We start from the raw sequence: 23,719 nt of genomic DNA on the forward strand, positions 1-23,719 counted from the left end.
TGAATTGGTTTCCACACCAGCGAAAATGTTCACTACTGACAAGATATTGACTACTTCAGTATATGGCACAACTGAGCTCTCTTCCACAACCGAGGAAATTCTGACAACATCGACATTTCCTACTACAGAACTTGGGTCATCAACTGACGAAGTGGTAACAACATTAGCATATGGCACGACTAAAATCATTTCAACAACTGGGGAAAGTTTGACAACATCGGCATTTGGTACTACTGAACTTGGATCAACAACTGAGGAAATGATCGCATCATTAGCACCTGGCGCGACGGAAATTACTTCAAAACCAGAGGATGTTTCAACAACATCAGCATTGGGTACTACTGAATTTGAGTCAACAACTGACGAAGTTATTACAACGTCAGCATATGGCACAACCCGATTACTTTCCACGACTAAGGACATTTTGAGAGTAACAACTTCAGCATATGGTACAAGCGAACTTCTTCCCACAGCCGTGGACATTTTAACCAAATCAACTTTTGGTACGACTGAATTTGGGTCTACAGCTGACGACAGGGTAACAGTATCAGCATATGGCACGACTGATATAACCTCCGCAGTGGAGGAAATTTTAACAAAATCAGCATTTGGAACGACTGAATTTGGGTCTACTACTGACGAAAGGGTGACAACATCAGCATATGGCTCGACTGAGCTTGAGTCAACATCTGACGAAATAGTGACAACATTAGCATATGGCAAGACGGAAATTACTTCTTCAGCGGAGGCAATTTTGACAACATCAGCATTTGGTACTACTGAACTTGAGTCAACAACTGACAAAATGGTAACAACATCAGCATATGGCACAAGCGAACTTTTTACAACAGCTGAGGACATTTTCACAACATCAACATTTGGTACGACTGAATTTGAGTCTACATCTGATGAAAAAGTAACAATATCAGCATATGGCACAACTGATGTAACTTCTGCAGCGGAAGAAATTTTGACAACAATCGAAGTTATTTCCACAACTGAGGAAACTTTGACAACATCAGCATTTGATACTACTAAACTTGGGTCAACATCTGAGGAAATTGTAGCATCATCAGAATATCACCCGACTGATATTACTTCAAAAACTGAGGAAGTTTCAACAACATCAGCATTTGGTACTACTGAACTTGAGTCAACAACTGATGAAATAGTGAGAACATCAGCATATGGCACCAGCGAACTTCTGTCCACAGCTGAGGACATTTTGATAACATCAACATTTGGTACGAATGAATTTGGATCTACAGCTGATGATAGGGCGACAGTATCACCATATGGCACGACTGGTATAACCTCCGTAGCAGAGGAAATTTTCTCAACATCAGCATTTAGAACGACTGAACTTGAGTCAACAACTGACGAAATAGTGAAAACATCAGCACATGACACCAGTGAACTTCTTTCCACAGCTAAGGACATTTTGACAACATCAACATTTGGTACGACTGAATTTGGATCTACAGCTGATGACAGGGTGACAGCATCACCATATGGCACAACTGGTATAACCTCCGTAGTGGAGGACATTTTAACAACATCAGCATTTGGAACGACTGAAGTTGAGTCAACAACTGACGAAATAGTGAGAACATTAGCATATGGCACCAGCGAACTTCTTTCCACAGCTGAGGACATTTTGACAACATTAACATTTGGTAGGACTGAATTTGTGTCCTCAGCTGACGACAGGGTGACAGTATCACCATATGGCACGCCTGATATAACCTCCGTAGCAGAGGAAATTTTCTCAACATCAGCATTTGGTACGACTGAACTTGAATCAACATCTGACGAAATTGTGACAACATCACCATATGGCATGACCGAAATTACTTCTACAGCGGAGGAAATTTTGACAACATCAGCATTTGGTACTACTGAACATGGGTCAACAACTGACGAAATGGTAACATCATCAAAATATGGCACGACTGAAATTCCTTCCACAAATGAGGACATTTTGACAACATCAGGATTTGCAACAACTGAATTTTGGTCTACTACTGACAGAATAGTGACAACCTCAGCATATGGCATGACCGAAGTTACTTCTACAGCGGAGGAAACTTTGATAACATCAGCATTTGGTACTACCGAACTTGGGTCAACAACTGACGAAATGGTAACAACCTCAGCATATGGCACAAGCGAACTTCTTACCACAGCTGAGAATATTTTGACAACATCAACATTTGGTACGATTGAATTTGGATCTACAGCTGACGAAAAATTAACAATATCGGTATATGGCACAACTGATATAACTTCTGAAGTGGACGAAAGGTTGACAACAATCGATGTCCTTTCCACGATTGATGCAGTTTTGACCACATCAGCATTTGGTACAACAGAACTTAAAGCAACAACTGACGCAATGGTCACAACGTCCGCTTTTCGGATTACAGACATCGGTTCCAATACTGTCGATAAAGTGACTGCATCACCATATGACACAACTGAAATTCCTTCCACATCTGAGGAAATGTTGTCAACATCAGCATTTGGGTCTCCATCTGACGAAATGGTAACAGCATCAGTAAATAGCGCCACTGAAATTACTTCTGCAGTGGAGGACATTTCGACAGCATATGGCACGACCGAAATTACTTCTATAGCGGTGAAAAATTTGACAACATCACCATTTGGTACTACTGAACTTGGGTCAACAACTGACGAAATGGTAACAACATCAAAATATGGCACGAATGAAATTCCTTCCACTACTGAGGAAACCTTAATAACATCAGCATTTGGTACAACTGAGTTTGAGTCTACTACTGACCAAAGGGTAATAACCTCCGCATATGGCACGGCCGAAATCACTTCTGCAGCGGAGGACATTTTGACAACATCAGCATTTGGTACTACTGAACTTGGGTCAACAACTGAGGAAATGGTAACATCATCAAAACATGGCACGAATGAAATTCCTTCCATAAATGAGGACATTTTGACAACATCAGGATTTGGAACAACTGAATTTGGGTCAACATATGGCTCGACTGAACTTGAGTCAACTTCTGACGAAATAGTGACAACATCAGCATATGGCATGACTGAAATTCCTTCCACAACTGAAGAAGTTTTGACAACATCAACGTTTGGTTCTGCTGAACTTGGGTCAACCCCTGAGGAACGGGTAACAACATCAAAATATAGCACGACTGCATCTCCTTCCACAGCTGAAGAAAGTATGATGACATCATCATTAAGTACCATTGAACTTGGATCAACAACTGAGGAAATGGTAACATCATCAAAATATGGCACGACTGAAATTCCTTCCACAAATGAGGACATTTTGACAACATCAGGATTTGGAACAACTGAATTATGGTCTACTACTGACGAAAGGGTAACAACATCAAAATATAGCACGACTGCATCTCCTTCCACAGCTGAAGAAAGTATGATGACATCATCATTAAGTACTATTGAACTTGGATCAACAACTGAGGAAATGGTAACATCATCAAAATATGGCATGACTGAAATTCCTTCCACAACTGACGAAGTTTTGACAACATCAGCATTTGGTACTGCTGAACTTGGGTCGAGCCCTGAGGAAATGGTAAAAACATCAAAATATAGCACGACTGACATTCCTTCCACAACTGAAGAAGTTTTGACAACATCAGCATTTGGTTCTGCTGAACTTGGGTCGAGCCCTGAGGAAATGGTAACAACATCCAAATATGGCACGACTGAATCTCCTTCCACAGCTGAAGAAATTATGATGACATCATCATTAAGTACTACTGAACTTGGATCAACAACTGATGAAACAGTAACGACATTTGCATTTGACATGACTGATGTAGCTTCGTCTTCTACTGAGGGAATTGGAACAACCTCAGAATTTGATAAACTTGGGACAACATCAGAGGAAAGTGAACGATTGCCTGCTTTTGGTTCTACTGAATCAGCGACCATAACTGATGATATCGTAACAACGCCAGCATTTGGCACGACGGAACTTTCTTTCACGACTAATAACGTTTTAACAACCACTGCCTTTGATACAACAGACTCAGACTTAACCTACCAGGGATTAGCGTCAACCACTCGCTATGGGACTACAGAGCTTGAATCAACCGACGGCGAGCCAGCAAGTGGGTTTGTGACAAACGAACTGGAAACAACCACTGAGGAAATTGCTACCACGAATGGATTTAGTACAACAGAAGTGGAGGCAACCACTGAGGAAATGGCTACAATAAGTGTTATCGTTACAACAGAACTGGAATCAACCACAGACGAACTAGCGACCACTAAAGGCTTTGGTACAAAAGAAATAGAATTAACCACCGATGTACTAGCGGCCACAAGTGGGTTTGGGACACCAGAAGTGCAATCAACAACAGAAGAAGAAGCTACGAGAACTATTTTTGGTACAACAGATCTCAAATCAACCACCGATGTACTACTCATAGCCACTAGTGTGTTTGGTACAAAGGAAGTGGAATCAACCACAGAAAAACAAGCTGCCACAATTGGCTTTGGTACAACGGAGCTAGATTCAATCAACGAAGAGCAAACTACCACAAGAGGCTTTGGCACAACAGAACTAGAATCAACCACCGAGGAGCAAGCTACCACAAGTGACTTTGGCACAACAGAACTAGAACCAACCACCGAGGAGCAAGCTACCACAAGTGGCTTTGGTACAACAGGATTAGAATCAATCACCGAGGAACTAGCTACCACAAGTGGATTTGGTACAACAGAACTGGGATCATCCACTGAGGTTCTGGCAACCGCCAGTGGGTATGGTACAAAGGAGGTGGACTCAACCATTGAAGAACAAGCTACCACAAGTGGCTTTGGTACAACGGATCTAGTATCAACCACCGAGGAACTAGTTACCACAAGTGGATTTGGTACAACAGAACTGGGATCATCCACTGAGGTTCTGGCAACCGCCAGTGGGTATGGTACAAAAGAGGTGGACTCAACCATTGAAGAACAAGCTACCACAAGTGGCTTTGGTACAACGGAACAAGAATCAACCACCGAGAATCTAGCTACCACAAGTGGCTTTGGTACAACGGAACTAGAATCAACTTCTGATGATCTAGCTACCACAAGTGGCTTTGGTACAACGGATCTAGTATTAACCACCGAGGAACTAGTTACCACAATCGGCTTTGATACAACAGAACATGAATCAACCATCGTTGAACCAGCTACCACCGATGGCTTGAGTAAAACCGAACAAAAAACTACCACTAATGAACTCGTTTCAACCACTGTCTTTGGCACACAATATCATGAATCTACAGCAGATGAATATGGAGCAAGCCATGATGAAACGACTAAAGACTCTGGTTGGACGTCTGGTGATAGTCAGTCAACTACCATTGTAATGAAAATAGAGCCAGACTCGACTAGTGATGATTTCGGGATAACGACAACCGAACTAGGTCTATCCTCTGATGGATTCGGAACCTCCAGTTTTCCTTGGTCAACTGCTGAAAAACTAGCTACCACAAGTGGCTTTGTTACGACGGAACTAGATTCAATCACAGAGGAGCAAGCTACCACAAGTGGCTTTGTTACGACGGAACTAGATTCAATCACCGAGGAGCAAGCCACCACAAGTGGCTTTAGTACAACGAAATTAGATTCAACCACCGAGGAGCAAGCTACCAATAGTGGCGTTGGCACGACGGAACTAGATGCAATCACCGAGGAGCAAGCTACCACAAGTGGCTATGGAACAACAGAACTAGAATCATCCACTGATGAACCAGTTACCACAATCGGCGTTGGTACAACCGAACTGAAATCAACCGTCATGGAACTGACTACCACTGGTGACTTTGATACATCCGAACAAAAATCAACCACTAATGAACTAGTTTCACCATCTTCCTTTGGTGTAGAGCATCACGGATCTACTACAGAAGAATATGAATCAAGCCATGATGAAACAACTTCAGAGTTTGGTTGGACGACTGGTATTATGACTGGTCAATCAACTGCATTCATAGGGAAAACAGTGCCAGACGCGACAAGTGATGAATTCGGGATGAGCACTCTTCCAACGACAATGGAACCTGGTCTCGCTTCTGATCAATTCAAAACATCCCCTGTTCCTTGGTCAGCTGTTAATGAATTTGAAACAACTGCTATTGAAATAACCACACTGCAATATACCAACACTGACGAATTTTGGACAACTACTGTTGCACTGACAACAGAGTTGGCTTCAACTAAGGATGAATTTGATTCAACCACCGCGAAACCAGCCACTACATTTAGCTCTGATACAAAAAACTTTGAATCCAACACCGAGGTGGTAGCAACCACAGCCATGCCAAAATCGACCACTGACGAACTTATTTCACCAAATGTCCTTGGTACAAACAATCCGGAATCAACCAGAGACAAATATAAAGCAAGCACAGTTGCAGCAACTACAGACACTGGTTGGACGACTATTACGATTCCAACAACAACCGAACTAGGTCTGACTGCTGAGGAATTTGTTTCTCGGTCAACTACTGAGGAATTTGAAACAAAAATTGTTGAAATAACAACAATGGCATATACCACCGCTGCTGCAGTGACTACAGACCCGGGGTCAATTACTTTATTTGAATCAACCACTGAGAAAATTGAAGCCACAAATGTCTTTGGTGCAACCGAACTGAAATCAACCACGGACAAACTTATTTCACCTACTGACTTTGGTCCAGAAGATCATGAATCAACTACAGGATATGGAGCAAGTTCTGCTGTAACAACCACAGGCTCTGGTTTTGCCACTCGTGATTTTCAATCACCCACATTAATATTGACAGGGTCAGACCTGACAACAGATGCATTGGGGAAAAGCACAATTTCGTCGACAACCGAACTAGGTTGGACATCTGATGACTCAGGAAAAACCACCATTCCAAGGTCAACTGCTGATGAATTAGAAGCAAGTTCGGAATTTAAAACCACCACTGTTGCAGTGACAATAGAGCCGACCTCAGCTGCAAAGGAATCGACTGCCGTTGATACAACAGCACTTGAATCAGCCACCGCGGAATTAGATTCAACTTCTGGCTATAGGACAAGAGAGCAAGAAATAGCAACCAGCGAGGAAATAGCAACCACACATGGGTTTGAGACAAAGGTAGTGGAACCAACCACCGAGGAACTGTCTATCACAAGTGTTTTTGGTACAAGGGAATGGAAATCAAATACTAACGAACTCATTTCGTCCACTGCCTTTGATAAACTAGATCAGGAATATACCACGGAGGAATACAGAGCAAGCATTACTGCAACAACAGACTCGTATTTTCAATCAGTCACATTATCAATGACGAATGAACCAAGCTCGGCAATTGGTGAAGTTGGGACAAGCACTTTTCCGACAACAACCGAACAAGGTCTGACCACTGATGAATTCGGAACAACCGTTAAACCTTTGTCAACTATTGACGAATCTAAAACAAACATTGTTGAAATGACAACATTGTCTTATATAAGGACTGAAGAATCTGCGACCACCACCGTTGCAGGGACGACGGAGCTGGGTTCCTTGAGTGAATATGGAACAACCATTGTTGAAATTACTTCAGATCAAGACATGAGCACTGATGCAACTGAGCATACACTTGCAGAAAATCCAAGATCTACCACCGACTCAGCGACGATTGGTCATAGAGCAACAGATGCGTTGGCAACATTCTCCGTGTCAACCACTGATGAATTTGAAACAACCGCTGTTCAAATGACAACAGACCCATATACAACCACCGAAGAATTTGGCGCAACCTCCGACAAAACCACTGTTGCAGTGACGACGGGTCCTGGATCAACCACTGGTGAGTTTAGTGCAACCATGGATATTACAGAGGCTGGGTCAACCATTGACGAATTCGGTAAAACCACTGATGAATTGACAAATGCTATTACACTGACAGCGGAGGCAGGCCCAAGCACTGCCGCTTCGGCATTAGGACCAGCACGAACGACTGACGAATCGGGTAAAACCACTGTCCAAATGACAATAGAAACTTGGTCTAAATATGATGGTTTAGGAAAAACAACAAATGCCCTCATCGATGAGGCAACTTCCACGACTGAAGGCCTTCGAACAACAGCAACTATCCTCATCACAAAAGAAGTTGAAAAAACTTCTGAGGTCCTGAGCACTGAAGCAGATACAACAACAGAAGAGTCTACGACAATTTCCTTCACAACTAGGGGTGGCTCTTCAACGGACGATTTCGGAACGATGACAGCTTCCCTTACCAGCGGAATTGGGTCTTCTACTGATGACTTTGGAACACAAACTGCGCTTACCACCGAAGATGTGACAACAGCTGCCTCAACAACAGATAGCATGTCCACCGATGTTTCTGAATCAACGGCTGAGATGTTGGGTCCAACATCAGATTTCCCGACTACAACTGATCCATTTGGTTTTGGAGGAGGGAAAGGTGGCGGTGGTGGTACTGGATATACAGGGCGTACTGGCGGTAATGCTGGTTCGGGATATCATACCACCAAGAAGTCAATCTCAAAAACAACCCGAAGTTCTCAACAGACAGGTCACACAGGCTCTACCAAACGTATCACAGTTGTAAACACGCACGACATAATAGGTCCGACTGCAGATTTCATCCCTTTAGGAACATTCCCAGATAATCTATATACCGATATCATCAATTTGAACAAATCAACAAACCAAACATTACTATTAGGTTCCAATGATGTGACTACTGCCACGGAGAAGGATGTCGGCATTCTGATCACAAGCTCAACGGTTTTCCAAGATGAAGGGACAACAGTGTTAGCGAAAGGCACGAGTGAAGTCAACACACAGACTGACCAGAGCAATGTGAACCCTGGTAGCTCAACAGATGTATTGTCACTAACATCACATGATTCTACAACTTTATCAAAGACAACTGATTTGCCTGATGTTAGCACAACATACATCGGTTCTACAGAGACAATGACTGCAGCTCTAAGCACAGCTGATTATGACGCCCGTACAACAGATATCAGTTCTACAGAGGCAATGACTACAGCTCAAAGCACGATGGGTCATGATAATAGTACACCAGGTATCACTTCTACAGAGGCAATACCTACATCTCAGAACACGATCGGTTATGATGCTAGCACAGCAGAAGCTACGACCACTGCTCAAAGTGCACTGGACTTCGCTGCTACAGCAAGCCAAGTTATGGCTACTGCTCAGAGTACACTCAACTTCGATGCTATTACAACCGAAATAATGACAACAGGCATAAGTACCCATGACTTCGGTGCCAGTACAACGGACGTTATGACTTCTGTTCAAGGTACACAAGACCTCACTGTACCTTCAACTGAAGTGATGACCACAGTTCAAAGTACATTCGATCGCAGTGCAATCGAGGATATGACCACTTCTGAAAATATCAACTTCTACGTCAGTACAACCAGGAATTTGACCAGATCTCATAGTGCATTTGACTTCGATGCCAGCACAAATGAGGTAACGACATCTGCTCTGAGTATGCTGGACTTCGATGCAACAACAACCGAAGGTATGAGCACTGTCCAAAATACATTGGACTTCGATGCCAGCACAACGAGCGTTATGACTACTGTTCATAGTACACAGGACTTCGCTGCAACTACAACTGAAATGATGATAACAGCTCAGAGTTCATTAGCCTTCGATGCCAATACAACCGAAGTCACGACCACTGCTCAAAGACCAAAAGATGTCGATGCCAATACAACCGAAGCAATGACCACAGGTATGAATACGCTCGAGTTCGATGCAAATACAACCGGAGAAATGGCTACTGCTCTTGGTGCACTTGACTTCGCTTCAACTACAATTGAAGCGATGACCACAGCTCAGGGTACATTGGCCTTCGATGTCAGTACAACCGAATTTATACCCTCAGCTCCAAGTACACCAGACTTCGATGTCAGTACAACCGAAGTGATAACCTCGGCTCAGATTACTCTGGACTCTGATGCATCTACAACCGAAGGTATGACCACTGCCAAGACTACACTGGACTTCTATGCGAGTATAACGGACGGTATGACTACTGCTCAAAGTTCACTGGACTTCGATGTCACAAAGACCGAAGTAAGAACAACGGATCAAAGTACACTGGACCTCACTGCAACTTCCATCGAAGAGATTACCACAGCTCTGAGAACATCAGACATGGATGCCAGTACAACTGAAGAGATCACCGCTGCTCAGAGTACACTGGACTATTATGCATCTACAACCGAAGGTATAACCATGGTCCAGAGTACATTGGACTTCGATGACAGCACATCCGACGTTATGACTACTGTTCAAAGTGCACAGGACTTGACTGCAACTATAAATGAAGTGATGGCAACAGCTCAGAATACATTAGCCTTCGATGCCAGTAAAACCGTGGTTACAGCTCAAAGTTCACTAGACTTCGATGCCAGTACAAGCGAAGTTATGACCTCTGCACTGGACTTCGATGCAACTACAAGCGAAGGTATGACTACTGTTCAGAGTACGCTGGACTTCTTTACCAGTAAAGCGGACGGTATGCTTACTCAAAGTGCACTGGACTTCACTGCAACTACAACCGAAATGATGTCCACAGCTCAGAGGACACTGGACTTCGATGCAGCTACAGCCGAAGGTATGATAACTGTCCAGGGTACACTTGCCTTCGATGCCAGTACGGACGGTATAACTATTGCTCAAAGCTTCAAAAAAACCGAAGTTACGACCACTGCTCAGGGTAGACTTGACTTAGATACAACTACAGTGGAAGCGATGCCCACAGCTCAGAGTACATTAGACTTCGATGCCAGTACAACTGAAGTGATAACCTCTGCACATAGTACACTGGACTTCGATGCAACTTCAACCAAAGGTATGACCACTGTCCAGAGTACACTGGATTTCGATGCGAGTACAACGGACGTTATGACAAGTGCTCAAAGTTCACTGGATTTCGATGTCACAACGACCGAAGTTAGGACAACAGATCAAAGTACACTGGACCTCACTGCAACTTCCATCGAAGAGATTACCACAGCTCAGAGAACATCAGACGTCGATGCCAGTACAACTGAAGAGATAACCGCTGCTCAGAGTACACTGGACTTTGATACATCTACAACCGAAGGTATAACCACTGTCCATAGTACAATGGATTTCGATGACAGCACATCAGACGTTATGACTACTGTTCAAAGTGCACAGGACTTGGCTGCAACTATAAATGAAGTGATAACCACAGCTCAGAGTACATTAATCTTCGATGCCAGTAAAACCGAGGTTATGACCATTTCTCACAGTATTTTAGACTTCAACGTTAGTGCAACTGAAAATTTGACCACATCTCAGACTGCATCTGACTTTGATGCCAGTACCACTGAAGTTTTACCAACATCTCAAAGTACACTAGACTTCGATGTAAGTACAACCGAAGGTATGACTACTGCCCAGATTACACAAGACTTTGGTGCCACAACAACCGAAGGAATGACTACTGCTCAGAGTACACTGGACTTCGATGTCACAAAGACTGAAGTTGTATCAACAGCTCAAAGTGCACTGGATATCATTGCTACAACCGAAGTGATGTCCACAGTACAGAGTACACTGGAATTCGATGCAAGTACAGCCGAAGGTATGACCACTGTCCAGAGTACACTTGACTTCGATGACAGTACGGGCGGTATGACTATTGCTCAAAGTACATTGGACGATGTCACAAAAACCGAAGTTACGACCTCTGTTCAGGGTACACTTGACTTAGATGCAACTACAATGAAAGCGAAGCCCACAACTCAGAGTACATTAGACTTCGATACCAGTACAACTGAAGTGATAACCTCTACACATAGTACACTGGACTTCGATGCAACTACAACCGAAGGTATGACCACTGTCCAGAGTACACTTGACTTCGATGCCAGTACAAAAGACGTTATGACAAGTGCTCAAAGTTCAATTGACTTCGACGTTTCAAAGACCGAAGTTATAACGACAGCTCAAAGTATACAGGACTTCTCCGCAACTACAACCGAAGTGATGTCCACAGCTCAAAGTATATCAGACGTCGATGCTAGGACAACCGAAGTGACTACCTCTCCTCAGAGAGTTCATGACTACGGCGCAAGTACGTTTGAACTGATTACCACATCTGTGAACACACTTGATTTTGATGTCGCTTCAAACAACGTTATGACCACTGTCCAGAATATATTGGACTTCGATGCTAGTACAACTGAAGTAATGACCACACCTAAGAGTGGACTTGATATCGATGAGAAAACTACCGAAGTTTTCACCACTCCTTTAAGTACGCTGGACATTGCTGTCACGCCAACCAAGGAGAAAGCCACTGTTCTGAGTACAAATGACTTCAAAGCCGAGGTTATGACATTGGGTTTCAATGAAAGTACAATCAAAACTATGATCACAGCACAGACTAACCAGGAAATTGGTGTCGCTGCAACTGAGTCTACAACCAATCCTCTAAATGAACTGGACTTTGGTGCCGGTAGTACGGAGTCGATGACCACGAGTATACCAGATATAGATGCCACAGCAACCATCGTTATGACTACTGTTCAGAGTTCACTGCACGTTGATGCTAGAACATCCGAAGTGATGGCCAGTACTCGGAGTACGCTGGACTTCGGCGCAATTACAACTGCATTAATAACTTCAGGAATGAGTACGCTGGACTTCGACAGTGCCAGTTTAGCCAAAGTTATGACTGCATCTCAAAGTACACTAGACATTGATGCCTCCACAACGGAAGTTATAACCTCAGCTAAAGGTAAATTCGAAGTCGATATCAGTACAACCGAAGTAATGACGTCTGGTACGAGTACATTGAACTTCGATGTCACAATAGAAGACGTTATTACCAAAACTCCAAGTACACTTGACTTCGATATTGCCACAACCGAAAGAATGACCACAGCTCAGAATACCGCAGACATCGATGCCAGTACAACCGAATTGATGACTACTGCTCACAGTCCACTCGATTTCGTTGCGAGTACTACCCCTGTCACGACCTCAGTTCAGAGTACACTCGAGGTCGATGCCAGTACAAACGAAGCGATGACCGCGGCAGAGAGTACGATGGACTCTGATGTCACAACAACTGAAATCATGACCCCGACTCAGAGTGCATCCGAATTCGATGCCAGTACAACCGAAGTGATGACTACAGCTCAGAGTCCGCTCAATTTCGTTGAGGGTACTACAAAAATAAGGGGCACTGCTCCGAGTACACTTGACTTTGATGCCACAATAACCGAAGTTATGACCACTGATCAGAGTGTACTTAACTCTGATGACAGTACAACAGAAGCTATGACTTCTATCGAGAGTACACTTGACCTCGATGTCACAACATCCGAAGAGATGCTTACAGCCCAGAGTTCATTCGACTTCGATATCAGTGCCGAAGTGATGACCACTGGTATGAGTGCACTCGACTTTTATGTTTCAACAGCCGAGCTTATTACCACTACCCAGAGTGCACTAGATTCCTATGCCAGTACAACGGGCGATATGACTCGTGGGAAAAATATAGCAGACGTTGATGTAAGTACTCCCGGCGCCATGTCGACTGCTGCAACTCCACCAAATTTTGATGCGAGCACAACGGACAGTTTCTCTACTGCAGCAGGTACACAAGGCGACGTTGCGAGCACTATTGACTTCTTTTCGACTACTGCCAGTACAACCGATTTTGATGTCAGTATCACAGAGATCGCGTCCTCTGCAGGTATTACACAGGACTTCTATTTGAGCACCACCGATATCATTTTTTCTGAGCCTAGTACACCATCTGTGTATTTTAGCAAAGCAGACACAGTGTACACTTCCGCAAGTACATACTTCGACGTTGGACCCACAGCAACCGTGCCCACCTTCGCAATTTCACCGGCTAAGCGGAGCAGCTTAGACGCCCTGTCAACAACGAACTTAAATGAGGGTGTGTCCAGTGTCACTACATCAGATCTCAATGATGCAAGGTCTACAGAAGCCGGTACACAAGACTTGGAGGTGAGAACCAAAGATGAAGTACTTTCTACCGCTAGTACAATGTTCGATGTCATGTCCTCGGATGCATCAACGGAAGTCAGTTCACAGGGGGTTGATGTACGCTCACCAGCTGATACGTCCTTTATAACGAGTCCACCAGGCTTAGACGTGATAACCAAAACTGAAATACTTGCTGAGACCAATACAGTGTCCGATGCAGGATCCGCGGATATATCAACTGGAGCCAGTACACATGACGTTCGTACACAAGCTGGCACGTTCCCCGAAACCAGTACATCAGACCTTACGACCAGTACAGTGTCAGATGTGGAATCCACGGATGCATCAACTGGAGTCAGTACACGTGGGGTTGATGTAATCCAAACAGATGCCAAGTCCCCCGAAACCAGTACACCAGATTTTGTGATAACAAACGGTGAAGTACTTGCTACGACCAGTATAGTGTCGGATATGGGATCCAGAGATGCATCAACTGGAGCCAGCACACAAGACGTTGATGTAAGCACAACAGCTGCTACGTTCCCCGAAACCAACACTGTAGACTTTGTTGTGATAACCGAATATGACGAACTTGCAACAACCAGTACAGCGTCAGATTTGAGTTCTACGGATGCATCAACAGGAGCCAGTACACAGGACTTTGATGTACATACACCAGCTGGCACATCACCTGATACCAGTACTGCAGACTTGGACGTGATAACCAGGGATGAAGTATTTGCTACGACCAGTACTGTGTCCGGTATGGGATCCAGAGATGCATCAAGTGGAGCCAGCCCACAAGACATTGATGTAAGCACAACAGCTGCTACGTTCCCCGAAACCAACACTGTAGACTTTGTTGTGATAACCGAATATGACGAACTTGGAACAACCAGTACAGCGTCAGATGTGAAATCTACGGATGCATCAACTGGAGCCAGTACACAGGACTTTGATGTACGTACACCAGCTGGCACATCACCTGATACCAGTACTGCAGACTTGGACGTGGTAACCAGGGATGAAGTACTTGCTGCGACCAGTACAGTGTCCGATATGGGATCCAGAGATGCATCAACTGGAGCTAGTACACATAACGTTGATGTACCTACACCAGCTGACACGTCCCCCGAAATCAGTACAGCAGACTTTGACGTTATTACCAAAGTTAAAATTCTTGTTAGGACCAGCACAATATTCGATGTGATATCGACAGATGCATCATCTCGAGCCAATTCAAAAGACGTCGATGTAAGTACTCCAGCTGCTACGTCTCTCGAAACCAGTGCACCAGGCTTGAATTTGATAACTGAAGATAAAGGAGGTGCTACGACTAGTACAATATCCGATATTAGATGGACGGATGCATCGACTGAAGCCGGTATACCTGGCGTTGATGTACGTACACCAGCTGGCACGTCTTCTGAAACCAGTACTGCAGACTTGGACGTAATAACCAAAGATGTAGTACTCGTTACGACCAGTACAGTGTCCGATGTGGGATCCAGAGATGCACCCACTGGAGTTAGTACACAGGACGTTGATGTACCTACACCAGCTGGCACGCCCCCCGAATTCAGTACACCAGATTTTGCTGTGATAACCAGGGATGAGGTACTTGCTACGACCAGTACAGTATCCGATATGGGATCCAGAGATGCATCAACTGGAGCCAGTACACAGGACGTTGATTTACCTACACCAACTGGCACGTCCCCCGAATTCAGTACACCAGATTTTGCTGTGATAACCAGGGATGAGGTACTTGCTACGACCAATACAGTGTCCGATGTGGGATCCAGAGATGCATTAACTGGAGCCAGTACACATGACGTTGATTTACCTACACCAGCTGGCACGTCCTCCGAATTCAGTACACCAGATTTTGCTGTGATAACCAGGGATGAAGTACTTGCTACGACCAATACAGTGCCCGATATGGGATCCAGAGATGCATCAACTGGAGCCAGTACACATGAGGTTGATGTTATCCAAACAGATGCCAAGTCCTCCGAAACCAGTACACCAGATTTTGACATGGCAACCGAAGATTACGTACTTGCTACGACTAGTATAGTGTCCGATTTGAAATCCACGGATATATCGACTGGAGCCAGTACACATGACGTTGACGTAAGCAAAGCAGATGCCAAGTCCTCCGAAACCAGTACACCAGACTTTGACATGGCAACCGAAGATTACGTACTTGCTACGACTAGTACAGTGTCCGATTTGAAATCCACGGATGTATCGACTGGAGCCAGTTCACATGACGTTGATGTAAGCAAAACAGATGCCAAGTCCCCCGAAACCAGTACACCCAATTTGGCTGTGAGCACCTCTGACATGTTGTCTACTCACAGTACACTGGACCTCGACGTGAGACCCTCAGATGTCATGTCCACTATCGGCAGTTCTACAGACTCCAATCTCGGCACCTCGGATAGTGTGTCCATCCAAGGGACTACCCCGGGCCTCGATGCTAGCTATTATTACGCCGGTTCAAATGGAGTCAGTGAATGCGACTTTGATGCAAGGACCACGACCATTACGGCAGCTTTGGCCAGTTCACCAGACTTTGATGTTAGCACCTCGGATGCAGTGGCCCTTAGCAGCAGAACCTCAGAATTTGATGTGAGCTCCACAAATGCTTTGTCTACTTCACCCCATTCACAAGACTATGATGTAGGTTACAAGGATACCTTGTCCCCTGGGACCAGTACAAAGGACGTTGATGATAGAACCACTGATACCATATCAATAATACCTGCACATGACTTTGAAGGCACCACAGAAAACTTATCCACTGCACCAGACACTGATATCCGTCCAACTGACATGTCCATTGCCGGTGGCACAGTAAGTTCCACTGACATATTGCCAGAGACCACATATAGCAGTACAGCAGAATTGAATGTGATAACAACACACAATATGCTCACACTTGGCAATACACCGGACTTCGATGTGAATACCACAGACATCCTTACAAGCCTGCCGGGAACTGCTGTAAACATACATGTAGGCAGGAGAACAACAATATACAACGACTACCCGACTGGGTTGACACGGACTGCCTCAAAGGGACAAACTGTGGACTTCTTGCAAGGTAGTATCTCACCACCAACTGATTTTACAGAGGGTAATACAGGTATTCCACAATTAACCAGTACGCCACCAACTGACGTGTTAGTTACTAAGGAAACATCGGAGGTTCCGGCTGTCACGAGTTCTACACCAGTTGACTTCAAAGAAGCTACGTCCGAATTCAGTTCAGTCACTAGTACACCCCCGACAGATTTCACAGAAGCTACAACCGACCAAACATCAGAGTTTAGTTCTGCAGCGAGTACACCCCCAACAGAGTTTGCAGAAGCTACAACAGACCAAATTTCAATGTTTAGTTCAGACGCTAGTACTCTCACGACGGAGTCGAGTGAAGCTAAAACAAAACAAACACCAGAGTTTAAATTAGCCACCAGTACACACCCAACGAAGTTCGCAGAAGCTACAACAGACCAGACTTCAGGGTTGCGATCAGTCACTAGTACACACCCGACGGAATTCACAGAAGCTACAACAGTCCCAGCTTCAGAGTTAAGATTAGCCGCCAGTACACATCCAACGGAGTTCACAGAAGGTACAACAGACAAAACTTCAGTGTTTGGATCAGTCTCAAGCACATCCCTGGAGGAGTTCACTGAAGCTACAACAGACCAAACATCAGAGTTTGGATCAGTAACAAGTACTTCTTCGACGGAGTTTCCAGGAGGTGCAACATACCAAACATCCGAGTTTAGATCCGCCATTAGTTCTCTCCCAACGGAGTTCACAGAAGGTAGAAAAGACCAAACTTCAGAGTTTACATTAGTTACTAGTACACCCCCTACAGATTTCGCAGAAGCTTCAACAGACCAAACTTCAGTGCTTGGATCAGTCACTAGTACATCCCCGACGGATTTCACAGAAGCTACAACGGACCAAACATCAGAGTTTAGATTAGTCACAAGTACACCTGCGACGGAGTTCACTGGGGGTTCGGACCAAACATCAGAGTTTAGATTAGTGACTAGTACACCCCCAACGGATTTCACAGAATCTACAACAGACCAAACATCAGAGTTTAGATCAGTAACAAGTACTTCTTCGACGGAGTTTCCAGGAGGTGCAACATACCAAACATCCGAGTTTAGATCCGCCATTAGTTCTCTCCCAACGGAGTTCACAGAAGGTAGAAAAGACCAAACTTCAGAGTTTACATTAGTAACTAGTACACCCCCTACAGATTTTGCAGAAGCTTCAACAGACCAAACTTCAGTGCTTGGATCAGTCACTAGTACATCCCCGACGGATTTCACAGAAGCTACAACGGACCAAACATCAGAGTTTAGATTAGTCACAAGTACACCACCAACAGAGTTCGCAGAAGCCACAATTGACCAAACTTCAGAGTTTACTTTCGCTATCAGTACACTCCCGGCGGAGTTCACAGAAGCTACAACGGACCAAATATTAGACATTGTATCAACCAGTACTAAAACAACTGACTTCATAGAACAGACAAGTCAACAGACTGAAGATATTTCGCCTGTCACGAGGTCACTGTCAACTGACATCATAGAAGCTACAACTGAGCAATCATCCAGCTTCACCCAAGACAATACAGGCTTTACAAAGGCAGTTTCGGAACAAACTTCTGTGTCTAGATCGATTACTGGTCAATCGCTGGTAGACTTAACATCAGGGCCAGGACCTGACTTTGCCAACGATGAAACCACTTCTACTGGTAATGAATGGGAGCCAGCCAGCAGTTTTGCAACTGAAGAAATAAAAGTGGGTGTTTCGGCAGGGTTAACATCGGAGCACACAACAGACTTTGTGACAGAGTCTAACACATTTGTCACACCACCAGAGATATCAACAGGACCTATCACAGTATTTTCCACCTTGCCAATAACGTCTCCAACACCAACAGAATTATCAACAGTTTCTAGCAGAGTGTCTGAACCCGAGGGTGTTACATCTACTACGCCTACAAAGATGTCAACGGAGCATATCACCGACTTTGTGTCTGCAGCTACGGAGATGTCGACAGAGTCTATCACAGACTTTCTGGCCGAATCTGTAACATCTGTCATGCCATCAAAGATGTCAACACAATATATTACAGACTTTGTGTCCAAGTCTGCAGAATCTGCCACGTCCATAGAGATGTCAATAGATTCTATCACAGAGTCTATCACAGACATTCTCACCGAATCCGTAACTTCTGTCACGCCAACAAAGATGTCAACAGAATCTACGATAGATTTTGTTAGCGAATCTGTAACATCTTCTACCCCTACAGATACGTCAAAAGAACATATGACAGACCTCGTGACCGAAACTGTCACACCTAGAAATATGTCAACCGAGCCTCTCACAGATTTTGTGACTGAGTCTGAAATATCTGCCACCCCTACAGAGATGTCAACAGTGTTTATGACATATCTGGTGACCGAATCTGTAACCTCCGTCACACCTACAGGGATGTTAACAGAACCTATCACCGACTTGGTGACTAATTCCGTAACCTCTGCTACCCTTATGGATATATCATCCGAGTCAGAAACAGATTTTATGACTGAATCCGTAACTTCAGCAACACCTACAGAGATATCAACAGTGTCAATGCCAGACTCAGTGACGGACTCAGAAGCACCTGGCACACGAATAGAAATGTCAACTGAACCTATCACAGAAGTTCTGACCGAGTCTGTAACATCAGCCACGCCTACAGAGATATCCAGTACAGAGACTATGACATACTTTGTGACCCAGTCCGTAACATCTGCAACTCTAACAGGGATATCATCTGAGTCCATGACAACCTTTGTGACTGAGTCGGCATATGAAACATCATTCCCAACGGAGCCCAAAACAGATACAATAGATTTTCTGACAGATACTATCTCTGCTACAACTACCACCGGACTTGTTATATCAACCGATTTATCAACTGACGTCCTGGGGAAAACTACAGAACCTCCAACAACATCTCAGCCTCTTACCTCCGAAGTTAATACTTCAGAGCTCGTTTCTACAACCGAGTTATCTACTGACTTTGTGGAAGACACCGCCGGCACTAAGACAGGGCCGCCGTCCTTTCAGCCACCTCCTACAACCAAATTGTCAACCGACCTCCTGGAAGAAACCGCAGTAACGACAGAAGTAACGACAGTAAAACCAACCTCTAAGCCACTTTCTTCAGCTGACTTTCTAGCAGAGACTACAGAACTAATGACTGAGGAACTAACCTCACAATCACTTTCTACAACCAAGTTTTCAACTCAATTTCCAACAGAAACTTCCGAAGTTGTTACAGCGGAAGCAACCTCTCGGGCTCCTTCTAAAACCTTGTCATCAACTGACTTCTTGGCAGAGAACCAAGAAATAACGACAAGAGGAATAACATATGAGGCCATTACAATCGGATCTACAACCAACATCCTGGTAGAAACAACCGATCCTTCAACTGATTTCTCAACCGATACCACCGACGTTGTGCCAGTGAAAGATTCCTCCCGGACTGTAACCAACTTGTCAACTGATTTTTATGCAGAGGCTACCGGAGTCACTACTGGGGAAGCAATGCGTCTTCCCCTTTCTACAACTGTGCTATCAACCGACCTCCCGACAGAGACTACCGAAGTTTCGATGTTGGAATGGACCTCTCAGCCTCTTTCTACAACCAAATTTTCAACCGATATCCCAACAGAGACTGCCAAAGTAACAGCGGGAGAACCATCCTCTCAGCCAATTTCAACAACTGGATTCCAGTCTGAGACGACTGCAGCAGTTACTGAGAATGTTTCTACAACTGGAGCATCAATTGACTTTGTGGCTGAAACTACAGATGCTACAACATTTGATGAGACTACAGTGTTTGTTGTAACAACTCAGCCACTAACAGTAGTCAGAGAGGTAACAACTTCAGGGGTAGTAACCACTGATCTTACCTCTGATCCCATTTCTACGACCGAGTCATCAACAGACTCCCTGGCTAAAGCTTCTGCTGGACCAGTTTCAACAACTGATTTGTCAAGTTACCTCCTGGCAGTTACTACAGAACCGACAACAGAGGAATTCATCTCTCAGTCTTTAACCTCTGAGGTTACTTCTGAGTCGACTCCTACTACGGAGATGTCAACTGACCTCCTGGCAGAGACTTCAGAAGCAGAGAAAGAAAAACAAACTTCAGGGAATCAAACTTCTGAGGTTATTTCTACAACCGAGCTGTCTACTGATGACTTTCAAAAAGGAACGACCGAATCCAAGACAAGGCCATACTCCTCTCAGTCACTTCCTACAACCGAATCGTCAACTAATCACTTGGATGTAACAAGAGAAACAGCAGTGGAGTCAACCTCTCGGCCCATTTCCACAGCTGACTTTCTCGTAGAGACTACAGAATCTATAACAGAGAAAACAACCTCTCAACCAGTGTCAACGACTGAGTTTGCAACTGATTTCTTGGCGGAGAACAAAGAAGAAACGACGAGGGAACTGATAACTGCCTTCATTGCAAACACACCTTCAACTCACATCCTGTCAGAGAAAAACGAATTACCAACTGATATCTCGACCTACAGCAGTGACGTTATGACAGCGGAATCATCATTTGGGCCTCTAGCATCTGAGGGAATATTTGCTTCCATTTCAACAACATATGTATCAACGGACTTCCTTGCGAATGACAGGGAAGCTACAACGGGAGAACCATACTCACAGCCTCTTTCTACAGGCGAGTTTTCAACTGACTTCCCGACAGGGACTACTGAAGAAATGACATGGGAACTAACCTCTCAGCCTCTTGCTACAACCGAGTTTTCAACGATACTCTTGGCAGAGACTACCGACGTTACAACAGGAGAACCAAGCATTCAGCCCGTTTCTACGACCGAATTTTCAACTGACCTCCCGACTGAGAGTCCCGTCGTAACGACGGGAGAACTTTCCTCTCAGCCAATTTCAACAACTGAGTACATGTCTGAAACGACTGCGGATACGAGTGAGAAAGTTTCTACAACCAGAACAGCAATTGATTTTGTACCAAATGTTACAGACACAAGATCTGATCTGACCACAGAGTTTGTTATAACAACTCCATCATCAACGGAGTTCCAGACAGAAAGAGCAGAATCCAAGACAAGGCCAGACACCTCTCAGTCACTTTCTACAACCGATTCGTCAACTGACCTTTTGGAAGTAACAAAAGAAACGGTAGAAGTAACAGCAATGGAACCAACCTCTCAGCCCCTTTCCACAGCTGACTTTCTTGCAGAGACTACAGAACTTATAACAGAGAAAAAAACTCCTCAACCACTTTCAGCAACTGAGTTTTCAACTGATTTCCTTCAAGAAACAAAGGAAACGACCACAACACCATCAACACCTGGTCGAACCTTTCAACCCAGTTTCACCACAGATGTTATTGCAGAGACTACAGGACTTATGACAGAGAAACCATTCTCTCGGCCTATTTCAACAACTGATGACCTGTCTGAGAAGACAGCAATTACGACTGACAATCTTTCTACAGCCGGATCATCAATTGATTTTGTTGCCGAAACTGCAGATGCCACAACATATGATGTAACTACTGCGTTTACTTTAAGAACTCAGTCATCCACAGATTTCATGGCAGACACTACAGACGGCTTGACGGGAGAAGGAACAACCTATCGCCCTATGGGTCCTGAGGTTACCTATGAGCCAATTTCAGCAACCGTTGTGTCAACTGACCTCCTCGTAGAGGGTACAGAAATTACAACTGAAGGCCAAACCTCTCAATCTATGTCTACAACAACTGACCTCCCGATCGAGACTACTGCAGTAATGATGGGGGAACCAACCTCTAAGTTAATTCCGACAACTCAGTCTTCAACTGATTTCTTTGAACAAACAATAAAGTTGACGACTGAAAAACCATCCTCTCTGCCGCTTTCTACTGGCGAGTTGTCAACTGACTTCCTAGGAGAACCTACAGAACGTATAACAAGGGAAGCCAGCTCTCGACATCTAATATCTGAGGTGACCTCTTCGCCTATTTCAACAACCGACTTGTCAACTGACTTCCGCATTGAGGCTACAGACAAACCAGCATCTGAGCCACTTTCAACAGCAACGTTTTCAACAGACATACCGAGTGAACCAATCTCCAAGTCAATTGAGTCTTCAGCTGATTTCCTCGAAAAAACAACAGCACTTTTGACAGGGAAAGCATCCTCTCAGCCGCATTCTTCCGTCAATTTGTCAACTGACTTCCTTGCTGATACTACAGAAATAACACCTCAGGCGCTTAGCACTCCTCCTGTCTCAAAAGCCATGACATCAAATGACTTTCAGGGAGAGATTACAGAACAGGTGACAAGGGAACCGGCTACAGGACAGGGGACATGGGAACAAACCTCTCAGACACTGTCTACAATCGTGCCATCAACTGACTTTGATGACACGACCAGGGAACTGACAACTGAGGATATTTCTACGACCGAATCTTCAACTTACGATTCGGCCAAAAGAGATGCATCTCCAAAAGAATTCTCGACTTACACCACAGAGGTAAGAACGGAGAAGCAAACATCCTGGGACATTTCAACACCTAAGCGGTCAACTGACTTCCTGGCAGAA

The 23,719-nt window shown here is 44.5% G+C and overlaps 1 protein-coding gene across 1 annotated transcript in view; it reads left to right on the forward strand.

The window, feature by feature from the left end:
• The window catches only part of LOC135499436 (mucin-3B-like), a 43,822-nt gene that overhangs the window by 19,985 nt on the left and 118 nt on the right, over nt 1–23,719 (forward strand). Inside the window, exon 3 of the mRNA XM_064790180.1 lies at nt 60–23,650. Within this exon, the coding sequence (XP_064646250.1) occupies nt 60–23,650 (23,591 nt within the window). The remainder of the gene's footprint in view (nt 1–59; nt 23,651–23,719) is intronic.

This window comes from Lineus longissimus, chromosome 15 (assembly GCF_910592395.1).
Source record: "Lineus longissimus chromosome 15, tnLinLong1.2, whole genome shotgun sequence".
Lineage (NCBI taxonomy): Eukaryota > Metazoa > Nemertea > Pilidiophora > Heteronemertea > Lineidae > Lineus > Lineus longissimus.